The sequence below is a fragment of the Theropithecus gelada genome, chromosome 3 (assembly GCF_003255815.1).
Source record: "Theropithecus gelada isolate Dixy chromosome 3, Tgel_1.0, whole genome shotgun sequence".
NCBI lineage: Eukaryota > Metazoa > Chordata > Mammalia > Primates > Cercopithecidae > Theropithecus > Theropithecus gelada.
Genome location: NC_037670.1, coordinates 168,263,089 through 168,277,703, shown reverse-complemented (window position 1 = coordinate 168,277,703; position 14,615 = coordinate 168,263,089). Strand labels below are relative to the sequence as shown.

At 42.9% G+C, this 14,615-nt stretch overlaps 1 protein-coding gene across 4 annotated transcripts in view; it reads left to right on the top strand.

Annotated features, from left to right (window-relative positions):
• TCAF1 (TRPM8 channel associated factor 1) overlaps positions 1-12,304 on the top strand; it is a 51,106-nt gene extending 38,802 nt beyond the window's left edge. For 3 of the 4 annotated variants that reach the window (XM_025379583.1, XM_025379584.1, XM_025379586.1), the window contains 7 exons: positions 2-996; positions 1,285-1,382; positions 2,513-2,726; positions 3,373-3,612; positions 4,471-4,808; positions 6,285-6,535; positions 9,500-12,304. In XM_025379583.1, the coding sequence (XP_025235368.1) occupies positions 2-996; positions 1,285-1,382; positions 2,513-2,726; positions 3,373-3,612; positions 4,471-4,808; positions 6,285-6,535; positions 9,500-9,509 (2,146 nt within the window). In that variant the 3' untranslated portion in view covers positions 9,510-12,304. Of the gene's footprint in view, position 1; positions 997-1,284; positions 1,383-2,512; positions 2,727-3,372; positions 3,613-4,470; positions 4,809-6,284; positions 6,562-9,499 lie in introns of all 4 variants that reach the window. The other variant, XM_025379585.1, reaches the window with a different exon arrangement.
• Positions 12,305-14,615: the final 2,311 nt, after the last annotated feature.

The following is a 14,615-nucleotide window of genomic DNA, read 5'->3' as shown; positions in this document are numbered from 1 at the left end:
GTTGTGAAGATGACCTCTCCGAGGACAGAGAGGAGCTTCTGCATGGGATTTCAGAGCTGGACATCAGCAACTCGGATTGTTTCCCATCCCAGCTGCTAGTGCATGGGGCTTTAGCCTTTCCTCTAGGGTTAGATTCCTACCATGGCTGTGTTATAGCGGCTGCCCGCTATGGCCGGGGCCGGGTGGTTGTGACTGGCCATAAGGTATTATTCACTGTTGGTAAACTGGGCCCCTTTCTGCTCAATGCCGTCCGCTGGCTGGATGGGGGCCGCAGAGGCAAGATCGTGGTGCAGACAGAGCTGAGAACCCTGAGTGGCCTCCTCGCAGTGGGGGGCATAGACACCAGCATCGAGCCCAATCTGACCAGTGATGCAAGTGTCTATTGCTTTGAACCCGTGAGCGAAGTGGGGGTCAAAGAACTGCAGGAGTTTGTAGCAGAGGGTGGCGGGCTGTTTGTTGGAGCCCAAGCCTGGTGGTGGGCCTTCAAGAACCCCGGAGTGTCCCCTTTGGCTCGATTCCCAGGAAACCTCCTCCTCAACCCCTTTGGCATCAGCATTACAAGCCAAAGCCTCAATCCAGGGCCCTTTCGTACTCCTAAAGCAGGGATAAGGACCTATCACTTCCGCTCCACCTTGGCCGAGTTCCAGGTTATAATGGGCAGGAAGAGAGGAAATGTGGAAAAGGGCTGGTTGGCAAAGCTGGGACCAGATGGTGCAGCTTTCCTGCAGATTCCCGCAGAAGAGATCCCTGCCTACATGTCTGTGCATCGACTCCTAAGGAAGCTGCTAAGTCGATACCGGCTCCCAGTAGCAACCCGAGAGAACCCTGTTATCAATGACTGCTGCAGGGGTGCTATGCTTTCCCTGGCCACAGGGCTGGCCCACTCCGGAAGTGACCTCTCTCTGTTAGTCCCAGAAATTGAAGATATGTACAGCAGCACCTATCTGCGCCCCTCAGAATCTCCTATCACCGTCGAGGTCAACTGCACCAATCCAGGTAAGGAACAAGGGTTGGGAGCTCAGTATTACGGGAATGGAGGAATGGGGACAGGCTGACGTCAGCAGTCCATTTCAGGGACCTGATCATGTCCAGAGGGTGGTCTCCATTTTTTACCATGAACTTTGAAGAAGATAAGGGTTGGGATTTTAAGTACTGTTTGGAAGAGTTGAGTCGGGGCAGCATGAAGGGGAAGATATGTGCTTATGAGGGGTCTCTGGTGACGCTGGGTGGAGATGGCATCATGGAGGAGGGATAAAGTCTGCCTACCCCTCCTGCTTTTGGCAGGCACCAGATATTGCTGGATGAGTACTGGGCTCTACATACCTGGAAGGCAAATTATAGAAGTCTCACTGCCTGAAGCTGCTGCCTCTGCCGACCTGAAGGTAAGGCCATGCCCCACCTCACCATGTGACATGCAACCCAAAGGCTTTTCCTAGCACAGTCAGTATCTTATTTGATTCTCACAAAGCCCTGTTGGTAATACAGAGCAGGTGATTTTACCCTTGTTTTAAGGATGAAGTAACTAAGGTGCAGAAAAGCTGATTGAGTGATTGATTGATTGAAATGTATAGAGCTAATACAAATAAGTGCCCAGGACTCATACCTAACTAATTTCTGGCTCTTAAGTTTTGTGCTTTTGACTTACATCCTAGAGTAGGGAATAAGAGATATGAAATGGAAGGTAACCTCGCACAGAGTAGGCATTCAGTAAATCTGAGTTCACTGTTCATCTCCGTATCCATTCCCATGGTAGCACAAGGTCTTTCTGACTTTGGCTTCTTCCCCGTGACACCCAAGACCATTCCTCAATTGCCCAGTTCACCTTCCCTCTGTCAGTTTCACGTAGAGATACACCCCATTTGCAAAATGAGCTTGCTGTCCTTCCCTATCCCCCTTGAGGGTCACTGTGATGGTTAGCATCTATTCTGTGCCTGTGCCTATCCTGGAACTTGGTGAGCAGAAACCCAGGGAAAAGAATCCTAGGACTCTGCCAAGTACCTGCCCAGGAAGAGAGCTTGGAGAAAGGGGAGAAACTGAATCAACCCTCCACTATCTTAGCCAGATTACACCGCCTCCCACTGGGCCCTCTCTCTGATCAGCAAAAGGCAGGGTTCCCTCTGCCCCATTCCAAATGCCGGAATCACCACCATGAGATAGGCGACCGAGTGTTCTATTTGTTAGCAACACCAGAGGACTGGGCATGGGAGTCAGCCCTCTTCAGAATTGGCCTTATAGGTTACACCTGGCACTCCTCACATTAATATCTATCTAACATGACCCATTATGGAGCTGTTTGAATGCCTTGGGAAAATATTTATACATTCTTCAGTCCATATGCCCCAAGGAATGCTACAGTTTCGCGGGGGTATCACACAAGGTTCATCAGTGGTGGGAAGGCTGGGCTCTCGTGGGGTCATGGCTGAATGACCCATCCTGAGTCCCTTGCTGGGCTCTCTTCTTCCACCCATTCGTGTCCCATGGTGACTCTGTGGGGGGAATCTCTCTGCTCCAGATACAAATTGGCTGCCACACAGATGACCTGACCAGGGCCAGCAAGCTTTTCCGAGGCCCACTCGTAATTAACCGGTGCTGCTTGGACAAACCCACAAAATCGATCACGTGCCTCTGGGGTGGACTCCTCTATATAATTGTGCCTCAGAACAGCAAACTGGGTTCTGTGCCCATCACCGTGAAGGGGGCTGTGCATGCTCCATACTACAAGCTGGGTGAGTGGAAGCCCTGGGTGCTCCCGAGGGAAGGGGAAGAACTGGGATGACTCCAGAGAGCATGGGAGTCCAGGAGGTGACTAGAGCCTGTTTGATGCACAAGGAGAGAGACACGGACTAATACAGGAAGGAGGGTCAGCTTCCTTAGATTCGGCTTTGGGGTTGTACAGATAAAGACCAAACCACATCCTTGGGGACTTCGTAGAAAAAGCATAGAGAAAAGGGATATGGCCTCAGCAAACTAATGCAGGAACAGAAAACCAAACATGACGTGTTCTCACTTACAAGTGGGAGCTGAACAATGAGAACACATGGACACAGGGAGGGTAACAACACACATTGGGGCCTGTCAGTGGGGTGGGTAGCGGGGCAGATGGAGGGAAAGCATCAGGATAAATAGCTAATGCATGCTGGGCTTAATACCTAGGTGATGGGTTGATAGGTGCAGCAAACCACCATCACACACTTTTACCTATGGAACAAACCTGCATGTCCTGCACACTTATCCCGGAACTTTAATTTTTTTCAAAAAGAGGAGGGATGTGGCAGTTCATGATTTTGGTGTTCTCTTCCTGGAGTCCAAGCTGTATGTTGTAATTTGTGGGATTTGGGAAAGGATTTCAAGCTCCATGATCTCTCTTCCTAGGGGAGACCACCCTGGAGGAGTGGAAGAGGCGTATCCAGGAGAATCCAGGGCCCTGGGGAGAGCTGGCCACGGACAACATCATTCTGACCGTGCCGACCGCAAATCTTCGTACTCTGGAGAACCCTGAGCCGCTGCTCTGCCTCTGGGACGAGGTGATGCAGGCTGTGGCGCGACTGGGAGCTGAGCCCTTCCCTTTGCGCCTGCCTCAGAGGATTGTTGCCGACGTGCAGATCTCAGTGGGTGGGTGCTCCAAGCAAACCCTCTGTGCATGCTGCCTCCGAGCGCCTTCCTGTGCTTCATCAGCCATGCAGTAGGCAGCCATTAGGGGAAACATATTTTGCTAGCAAGACATATAGATGTATCCTTGCTATTTAAATGGGAAGGAAATATATATATAATATATATATATAACAGTTTATGTCAGCATGTCAAGGACATCAAGAAATGCCACCTGAGCTTTCACAGGCATTCATCGGGGACTTCAAGCTGGTGAAAATGGCAGAGGGCCTTGACCTAGGTCAGAATTGTTGGCTTGGAACAGGGATATTTTACAACTTTATGAACACACTGAATAAAGTGATCTTTGCCTATGGTCAAGGAACATGAAAAATGAGGGAAATATACAGACATTAAAGAAACATGGGAATTTCTCTGGACCCTCATTTTCTTCTCTTATACAGATGTTCACTGTAAACTTGTGTTAATGTGGCAACTCCATATCTGAACAGTGAGAGAGGAGCTACCTTAAAGAGCTCTGAATTTTGAGAAAAGGTTATAGTGATGCAGGTTCACATGGATAAGGCATCCTCATCAAAATAGAAAAATTGAATGGTAACATGAATGGCTCCTTATCTCTAAGCTGCGTCTCCTTCCATAGTCACACTATTTTGTGTCAGAGTGAAGATGAAGGAATTCTTACAGAATGAGAAGAGGAGAAGGAACACCTAGCAGGGTCTTGGTTTGGGCTGCTTTTCTGAGCATTATGGTGTGCTGGAATTTGGCTGGGGTTACTGTTTTCAAACAGACACAATACACAGAAGAATGTTACCAGTTAAATGGGGAGGACCCTAACTCTCTCTTCCCTCCTGCATTTTCCAGGCTGGATGCATGCAGGGTACCCCATCATGTGCCATCTGGAGTCAGTGCAGGAGCTCATCAACGAGAAGCTCATCAGAACCAAGGGGCTGTGGGGCCCCGTCCACGAGCTGGGCCGCAACCAGCAGCGGCAGGAGTGGGAGTTCCCACCACACACCACGGAGGCCACCTGCAACCTGTGGTGTGTGTATGTGCATGAGACGGTCTTGGGCATTCCTCGAAGCCGTGCCAATATTGCTCTGTGGCCCCCAGTTCGGGAGAAAAGAGTCAGAATCTACCTGAGCAAGGGTCCCAATGTGAAAAACTGGAATGCATGGACCGCACTGGAAACGTATTTACAGGTACTGGGCAAGAACGGCAGGTGACGGGGGACCCCTACTGCGGGGACCATCTGGGGAACTGTCAGATAATGTTCTAGTGGCCCAGAAGACCTCCCATGGCCCCTGTCTCACACACCAGGATATGGGGGCCCTAACAAAGTCCAACTGTGACAGTCGTATTGATGATGTCTCTCCGTGTATCGCTTTGCATGACCCTCAAGTGGATTTAATTGCCTGAGCCTCACCTTCCACCCCATAGAGCTAATGATAGTAAATAGAAAGCACTGAGAAAGGTTAAAAATGGTAGAGGCAAATAAAGTACTATACATGTACTCACTGTCTCTGGCTTTAAAGCCAGACATACCTGAGACTGAAGCCAAACTCTCCTACTTAATAGCTATCTAAAACCAGTCTCCCCTCCCCCATACACATAATCCATAGGCTATGACTTACGTTTTTTTCCTTAGATGAATGTACCATCTTCTCATTATGCCTTGGCCATGCCTCAGAGTCCCCGTTATGTAGGCAGTCCAAGAGTCCTCACTGACCTGGACAAGGAGGTGGCCTCGCCTTTGACCAGTTGTTTAATGACCAGTTCCCTCCCTGCAATGCCTGGATCAGTTCCTGGCATGAAACTGGAGAGTTTCATCACCTTGAATTTCAGAACTCAGTCTCAGGCCAAGCATGCTCTATTCTGGTTCTTCCACCTGCTGGAGGCTCTCTTATTCATTCCCACTGCCATGAGAATTATGGGAAACAGCCAGGGAGGCTCCACTTCAACCTTGTTATGGCTGCTTTGCCCCAGGAACACCAAGTTTCTCACTGGTGAAATAAATGTGAAGTTGGTCTGGAGAACTGCTCAAGTGCTTCATAATTCAAGCTCTGTAACTCAACAGCCTCAGGATGGCTGCCTTTTTCAAAAATTACAACTCACTCTTAATTCTAGTTACCCAGACAATCTGTAGTCTTCTACTTCTATCCAACTCACTTTTTTCCCCAAAGGCCATTTTAATAGCCTTGCACATTGACAAAGATCTATGATTAATGAGGATTTCTTTGTGCCAGGATGAGGTGGAAGTTTCCCTATTATTGAGGTTTCACTTTTCAACTCTTGAGAGATAAGAGGATTTTTCCAATTCTGCCAATTTTAAATCCTTGTGTAATATCGTATCTCCATTTGCATGATCTAGTGGGATATATGGATAATGACAGTGGTAGAAAATATTGATATTAAGCATTGCAGTTATTACCATGGCCCTCACTGATTGAGTGTTCACTTGGTGTTGAGCACCGTGCTGGTCCCAAGGCCCTTCCTAAGATTAGAATGTGGGAGAGCAGGGCATGAGGCCAGTAGGCAAAATGGAGGAGAGCAGGTCGGTGATAGACGTGAAGCTGATGGGTAACGGGTTACATACACTAAGTTCACTTATTATAGTGGTTCTTGTTGGACCCTCTTTTATTTCTCAATCTCACCTGTATTTTTCTTTCTCTTTCCAGCTACAGGAAGCCTTTGGTTGGGAGCCATTCATCCGTCTCTTCACCGAGTACAGGAACCAGACCAACTTACCCACAGATAATGTTGACAAAATGAATCTGTGGGTCAAGATGTTCTCCCACCAAGTGCAGAAGAACCTGGCTCCGTTCTTTGAGGCCTGGGCCTGGCCCATCCAGAAGGAAGTGGCTACCAGCCTGGCCTATCTGCCTGAATGGAAGGAAAATATTATGAAATTGTACCTCCTCACACAGATGTAAGGAGTGCCCATCGAGGTGGCAGGTAGAGAGGTTTGGGGAGGTAGGCAGAGGTGGGGATTCATTCCTCTACCTCTGCCTCCCAGGGTCTGGCCTTGTCCTCTTAGTTCATTGCCCTATACCTTATTACCGACTTCTGTCTCTAGGAAGTGGGTTCAGAACACAGCCAAAAGTGGAATCAGAATTTCTCAGGTGCAAGGGCTTCTGTTTCTGCATCTTATTCCTCTGCTCTCAGCTGCCACATTCCCTCCTAACCCTGCACTGGCCCAGTTCCGAGAGCTTTGGCACCTGCTTCTATATCAGCCCTGATTCACCATCATAGGCCATAGCCCAGAGGGGGTAGTTCTCATGTTGGCATCCTGAGGACTCCCTTTGGGCTTTTGTTTTTGATCAGTTGTTCCAAAAACTTGACCATAAAACTCAACTGGAACACAAATTTACCATGAGACCCAGACAGCTCCCGGATGGGCGCATATATTTTGTGACTTGAGCAGTTTTCAAAGTGCTAGACAAGCATTCTGGTATAGTGGGAAGAGCCCAGAACTAGGTAGGGTTAGCTCTTGGGAAAGTCATTTCAACTTGGTACTCTCATTTCCTGTGTGTAAAATGGGGATAAAAATTCCCAGTTCACAGGGTTGTCTGGAGGTTCAGACTGATAAATTCTGAAGAAGCTTGTGAGGTCTGCAGAGCATGTCATCTAAGGGGTTTTTCTATTTTATGCTGGTCCACAGGATAATGAGCTTACTATTTTCCATCCTCTCTCCAGAATTTAGAGGTTAGGATAACTCTTTCTACAAGTAGCTTGCCTGTGTTCAAATTCTGGTTCTTTCACCCACGAATTGTATACCCCTGGCAATTTCCTTAACTTCACTGTGATTTAGTTTTCTCATCTTTAAAATAGTATCTATCTCACAGGATTATTGTGAAGATTACATTTTATAAGACCTCTAAAAAGCAATGGAACAGTCCCTGGCAGGTAGTAGGTGTTGAGAAAATGTCTGCTGCCATTATTATTATCGAATTGACTGATCATTCTTTATGAGCTAGACTTGACTTTTAGATTATATTTACAGAGGCGGTTGTAGTGAATCCTAGCCCATGTTGCACTTTATACAGCAACCTCTGAAAGGATTCTGCTATGTTGCCTTATGAATCTAAAGGAAGAGCTCTAGAGAAGAGAGGAAAGGAAGAGAATTTAGAAATTCACAATAGGTTTTTTAAAAATAGCTAAAAATTTTAGTTTTTTTAACTTAGATTTGTAAAGCTATTTATAAGAACCCCATTGTGAATTTGGAGCTCTTCCTTGGATCTCCTTACCCAGTTCTATCTTACACATCCAATTCCTTCTTTGATTAAATCAAGACTAGATGTCTTGAAGAAACGAGATCAATTCCATAATGACATTTGGCCTTAACAAACAGAGTGTATCTGGTTTCGTGACAGTGTTTATATTTCTGTAACGCAGATTCAAGACACAGTCCCTGTCGAGTTACTCACCAGTTTGGCAGACAAAGTCCACACACATAGAGGACTTTACTCTGAAACAAAATAATTGGATAGAGTTCACCCAAACTTACTTCCTTTTAATTTTATTCAGAATCCCCTATTTCTTTATACTTTTAACTAAAGTTGGCTCCTTTTGATTGATGTCATATACATCCAGCCAGTTTTTCTTTAGCTCACTGTTTATTTTAATTATTTTAATATATCATTTTATTTGCTTAATTGGTAATTGGGTAGATATGTAGACTGTAAGATTTGACCTATAGAGTTTTTTCTTTGGATTTTTTTTTTTCTTGAGATGGAGTATCACTCTTGTCGCCCAGGCTGGAGTGCAATGGCACGGTCTCAGCTCACTGCAACCTCCACCTCCCAGGTTCAAGCGATTCTCCTGCCTCAACCTCCCGAGTAGCTGGGATGACAGGCGCCCACCACCACACCCAGCTAATTTTTTTGTATTTTTAGCAGAGATGGGGTTTCGCCGTGTTGGCCAGTCTGGTCTCAAACTCCTGATCTAGGTGATTCACCCACCTCGGCCTCCCAGTAGATTTATTTATCATGTTATTTGTCAGTCCTAGGATTATTTCTCCTGATTGCATGAATATCCATTGCCTAGCTGCTTTGAACATTAGACATTGGATATTTGTTCAACATTTAAAATAATTGTTATCAATTATTGGGTGTATACCAGTTATTGTAGTGATTCCTTTATATAGGTTGTTTCATTTAATCTTCACAATAATCTCATGACATGGCAACTATTATCACTCTCATTTTATGAAACAGAGAACTGAATTTAATGAAGATAAGGTAAATTATCTGAGGCTATATTGCTAATAAGTGGTTGATCTGGGATTTGAATTCAGGCATTCTGATTATAGAATGGGCATTCATAAGTACAGTGCTTTGAATGACCCAATTAATGGGTAAATAAATAAGCCAACCAGCAAACCAAAGGATCATTATGTCCCTACTTGCCAGAGCTTTGGCTGCATATACTTACCCATCATCTATTTTTATCAAAACAAAAAGTCATTTTGTTTATCCCAAATGACAATTCAAAGAATTTAAGGTAGGCTCCTGAAGTGCTTCCCAATATATAGTGCTGGAGTGAGCCCTTTAGCATCAGCCAGATCTTTTAGGTTCTGGGTTATTCTTTCTAGGGTACCACCATGAAAGTGTTCTCTAGTTTGTTGGATTTTGAATGATGGACTATTTCGGTGAAGTATCTGACTCCCAAAGATCCCAAACACTGCAGGTTCTCAGAGAGGAAATTAGAACCTCCATCTTTGAGAATATGTGTATCCATTCTTGCCCTCTTTAATATATTTTTAGCAGTACATCCCAGGGATATATTTAAAATATAAAGTTATCCATGTTACTTCCGTGTCTAAAAGCCTCCAGTGGAATTTCTAATTTGAGATAATGAACTAAACATAAGTTTACCTTCCCTCCCTCCCCAGGCCCCACTGAAATTGAAGTCAAGAAATGCAAAAAGGAATTGACACATCTCAGCAAAGAAAACTGAAGGGATTTGGTTATAAGTGGAGAAGATCTCAGCACATTTCTGGAAGAGAGAAAGTGGATGAAGCATGATAATGAAAGAGTGAAGAACCTTTCAGATAAAATATAAGCTGATCTGAACAACATAACCCCAAAGAGACTTGAGCACCTGAAAAGTTTGTCTACTGAAGAATTACTCCGGTTGTAAAATTGAGCCCTCTCCTACTCTTCCCCAACTCTTATGCACAGAACACAGGCAGTCTCCACTATTGATACCCGTTAAAAATGTCTTGTTATTGTTGCTGTTGTTTGTATAAAGGAATTGAACAGACTGCCTGCAGAGATATAAGAGTTGGTGATCCAGAAAAAAATTTCTCTTCTAGTGGAAATAAGTGCCCCCAGCCAGTAGCTGATTCTCTACTGACAGCTGAGACCTCCTACTCAAGTGCCTGTTGCCTTCAGGTATAGAAGAGATTTGCTGAAGAAACAGACCTAACCGTACAACAGCAGAGGAAACCCATGCTGACTGTTATAGAAGTTAACAGTTATGTTGATTCTTAAATGGGAATAGTGAGTTAGAAATTCCCAGACATGGGTGATGGGGAGGGAAGAGGAATAAGAAAAGTCACCAGGTAGAATTAGGGGCCTTAAGATATGACAAACTCTGAGGGAAACAAAGACAATGTAGAAAGAATAACTTAATTTTAATTCCATCTTCAGAGAGAGTTGGGGTGTATTTAAGATGAAAAACAGGATACTACAAAGAAACAGAAAACTCAGGAGTTCGAGACCAGCCTAGGCAAGATGGCAACACCCTGTCTCTACAAAATAATTTTTAAAAATTAGCCAAGCATGGTGGCATGTGCCTGTGGTCCTAGCTACTTGGGAGGCTGAGATGGGAAGATCACTTGAGCCCAGAAGTTCAAGGCTACAGTGAACCATGATGGTGCCACTGTACTCCAGCCTGGGGAACAGAGTGAGACCCTGTCTCTTAAAAAGCAGCAAAAGAAAGAGAAAACTGAGAATAAGAAGATCTCTTTGAAAATAAAATAAGACTGCTATAAGTATTTGGTATACGGTCTGGAAAATAAAGTTGAGGGAATCTCTCCAGATAAAGAGCAAAAAGAGATAGAAAATATAAAGAAAGAAAAGAGACATAGACAATCAATATTTAATGTTAGGAGTTCCTGGAAGAGAGAACAGAGACAATGTAGGTGAAGAAGTAAAAAGAAAAAGAATGGAAGAACAGAGCAAGCTAAGTCTCCAGATTTAGAGGTCCCAATAAAATCTACATCTAGACACAATATTGTAAAATTTTGGAATATTAAGAATAGAAGGAAGAGATTAAAGTGGCCAGGGAGAAAACAAATGAGGTCATCACGATTAGCTCAACACAAAAATGGATGAGAAATAGACTGCTGACAGATTTGTCATCAGCAACACTGAATGCCAGAAGTCAATGGGTCAACATCTTCACATAGCTTATAGAAAATTTTTATACCTAGAATTTCACAGTAAGGCAAACTGTCAAGAAGAATATCAAAGTGAAGACATTTTCTGACAGGCAAATTTTCAGAAAGTCTCCCTCCTTTGCACCCTTACTGAGGAAGTATCTTGAGGAAGCTCTCCAGCAAAATGAGGATGAAAACCAGGAAAGAAGAAGGAATGGGATCCATAAAACAGCAGAAAGAAGAAGAAATGGGATCTATAAAACAGTGGACCTTACTTAGGATGTCTCATTCTAGAGTGACAGTTATCCAAAAGGATGTCTTACTCTAGAGTGACAGCTATCCAGCAGACTAATTTCGGATGAGAACACAGTCTTGGGCTTTCTGGGAAGAATGTGCATTCAGTGCCATAGATGGTATCATTGAGAAGCTGGGATGCTTGAGAAGGTTATTTAGTCAAGAAAAAGACAAATCAACAATATGTCAAAAAATTCAGGTCCAATTATAGAGCAAAATAAAATGAGGCATGATTTTGAGTTATTCATGAAAAATAAGAGGCTTGATACGTACATTTCCTTTTCTATGGCACAGGCATGATGATATTGGGTGTGTAGGGAAGAAAATATCCTAGAAAGAAAATATAGTAAGCTCTCAGTAAGAAGTATCTAGCCAAAATAATATTGATATCATTTATTAGTATTCAGTGTTCAGATCAGCCTATTGACAAAGTGTGAAAGGCTTCATTTTTTATTCAGAACTGAAGTTGAAAGTAATTAATGCTGACAAAGGGAAAGAAAGCAGAAAGAGATTGAGAATTAGAGGAAGATAGGTGGAATCAAAGGTAGAGATACTTATATATTCAAAGTGGGGATGAAAAGATCTTCAGTTAATGGAACAAGAACTAGAGGATTAGTATATTGTTCAAAGCTATAAATCAAACCAATAGATGTATTAAAAAGTGATGTAACTATCAGACATTTGGAGAGAGATGGACAAAGGAAAGGGGAGATAGTGTAAGTTAAATCCTTATCTTTTGTAATGGGGAATTATTAAAGATGGTGTAAAGTCACTAAGTCAGGAAATTATTGCTCAAACATATTATTTAAAGTTAGAAAGTTAGTTACCAGACGATCTAAAATAAATATTGTTAAAAGCATTACCTCTAGGGAATGGGACTAGATGTAAAAAGGGTGGGATGGGAAACTGTGTTTTTCATTTTAAGTCCTTCTGTACTATTTAATTTTTTACCTTGTGCATGTATTACTTTGAAAAAATTTCTAATAAACCCAAATAAAAATCTTCCAGTGACTTCACATTGATTAAGATGCAACCCAGCTAAAGCTTTTAACATGGTTTTCAAGGTCCTCAAGTACCTAGGTCCACTTGATGTGTCCAGGCTCATGATATCTCCCCACTAGTCTCTTAAGTATCTTCCAGTTGTTAAAATACATTAGGTATCTTCCAGTTATTAAAACACACTTCACATTCTTTTGTTTGTACAGGTGTTCCACAAAAAAACAAAGCCTACTGCTGATCTCACCATGTCTGCTGAGTAAGCTTACCATCTAGTGGTTTTTTTAATATTTGTTGCATGAAAGAATGTCCAATACAACATTGAATGAAGTTTGCCAACTTTATTCTTTTCCAAGAAGGCCTTTGATGTTTGCCCCTTTTCTAGGAAACATTTCAAGAAGGACCCTCCAGGGCCCTAAGCTTTCCTGCACTCCTCTTCATTTGACAGTTTTAATAAGTTTTAGTCTTACATGAGGCCAGCTGGTGTCAGAGGATTTCTGTCCACCTGTCAGTCTCCCTGGTGTACTCTTTGCTACTTTCCCTGAACATCATAACCTCTTTTCAGCTATTTTTAACCCTGTACTTTGGAGAAACAGCCAACTATCTAATGGAAATCTTTAGGCCACCAAGTTTCTTTTTTTTTTTTAAGTTTTATTTTACTTTTAATTGGCTCATAATAATTGTACATACTTACAGGGTATAGTGTGATGTTTTGATACATGTATACATTTTGTGATGATCAAATCAGGGTATTTAGCATATTTTTCACCTCAAACATTTATCATCCCTTTGTGGTAAGAACATTCAAAATCCTCTCTTCTAGCTATTTTGAAATATACAATATACTATTGTTAACTATAGTCACCCTGCTGTGCAGTAGAACACCAGAACTTGTTCCTATCTAACTGAACCTCTGTACCTGTTGACCAGTCTATCCCCATCTCCCCTGCCCCACTACCCTCCCAAGCCTCTGGTAACCACTATTCTACTCTCTACTGCTATGAAATCAACTTTTAAAATTATAGAATCTACTTTTGTGTGAGATTGTATAGTAGTCATCTTTACATGCCTTGCTTATTTCACTTAACATAATGTCCTCTGGGCCCAATCATGTTGCCACAAATGACAAAATTTCTTTTTACAGTTGAATAGTATTCCATTGTGTATATACACCACATTTTCTTTATCCATTCATCCACTGATGGACACTTAGGTTGATTCCATGCAGCTATTGTGAATAATGCTGCAGTAAACATGGGAATGCAGATATCATTCCACATAACTGATTTTTTTTTTTTTTTTTTTTTTTTTTTTGAGACGGAGTCTCGCTCTGCCGCCTAGGCTGGAGTGCAGTGGCCGGATCTCTGCTCACTGCAAGCTCCGCCTCCCGGGTTCACGCCATTCTCCTGCCTCAGCCTTCCGAGTAGCTGGGACTACAGGCGCCCGCCACCGCGCCCGGCTAGTTTTTTGTATTTTTTAGTAGAGATGGGGTTTCACCATGTTAGCCAGGATGGTCTCGATCTCCTGACCTCGTGATCCGCCCGTCTCGGCCTCCCAAAGTGCTGGGATTACAGGCTTGAGCCACCGCGCCCGGCCCACATAACTGATTTTATTTCCTTTGGATATATGCTCAGTAGTGGGATTCAGGATCATATGGTACTTCCATTTTTTAATTTTTTTAAGGAAACTTCATTCTGTTTTCCATCATTGCTGGACTAATTTACAACAGCATATAAGACTTCCTCTTTCTTCACATTTACCCCAACATTTGTTATTTTTTGTCTTTTTGATAATAGCCATTCTAACTGAACTGAGGTGATATGTCATTATGGTTTTAATTTGCATTTCCCTGATGATTAGTGATGCTAAGCATTAGTATGTCTTCTTTAGAGAAATGTCTATTCAGGCATTTTGCCCATTTTTAAATGGAATTATTTATTCTTCTGCTATTGAGTTGAGTTTTCTATATAGTCTGGGCATTAACCCCTTGTCAGATGCATAGTTTGCATATGTTTTCTCCCATTCCTTAAGTTACCTTCAATCTGTTTCTTTTGCAGTACATCTGAATTTTAATTTACTGTAGTACCATTTCTCTATATTTGCTTTTGTTGTATGCTTTTGAGGTCTTACTCAAAAAACCAATGTCATGACTTGTTTCTCCCATGTTTTCTTCTAGTATGCTTACAGTTTCAGCTCTTAAAGTTTTTAATAAATTTTAAACTGATTTTTATATACGGTGAGAGATAGGGGTCTAATTTTATTCTTCTACATGTGGATATTCAGTTCTCCCAGTGCCATCTATTGAAGAGCCTCTTCTTTTCCTAATGCATGTTGC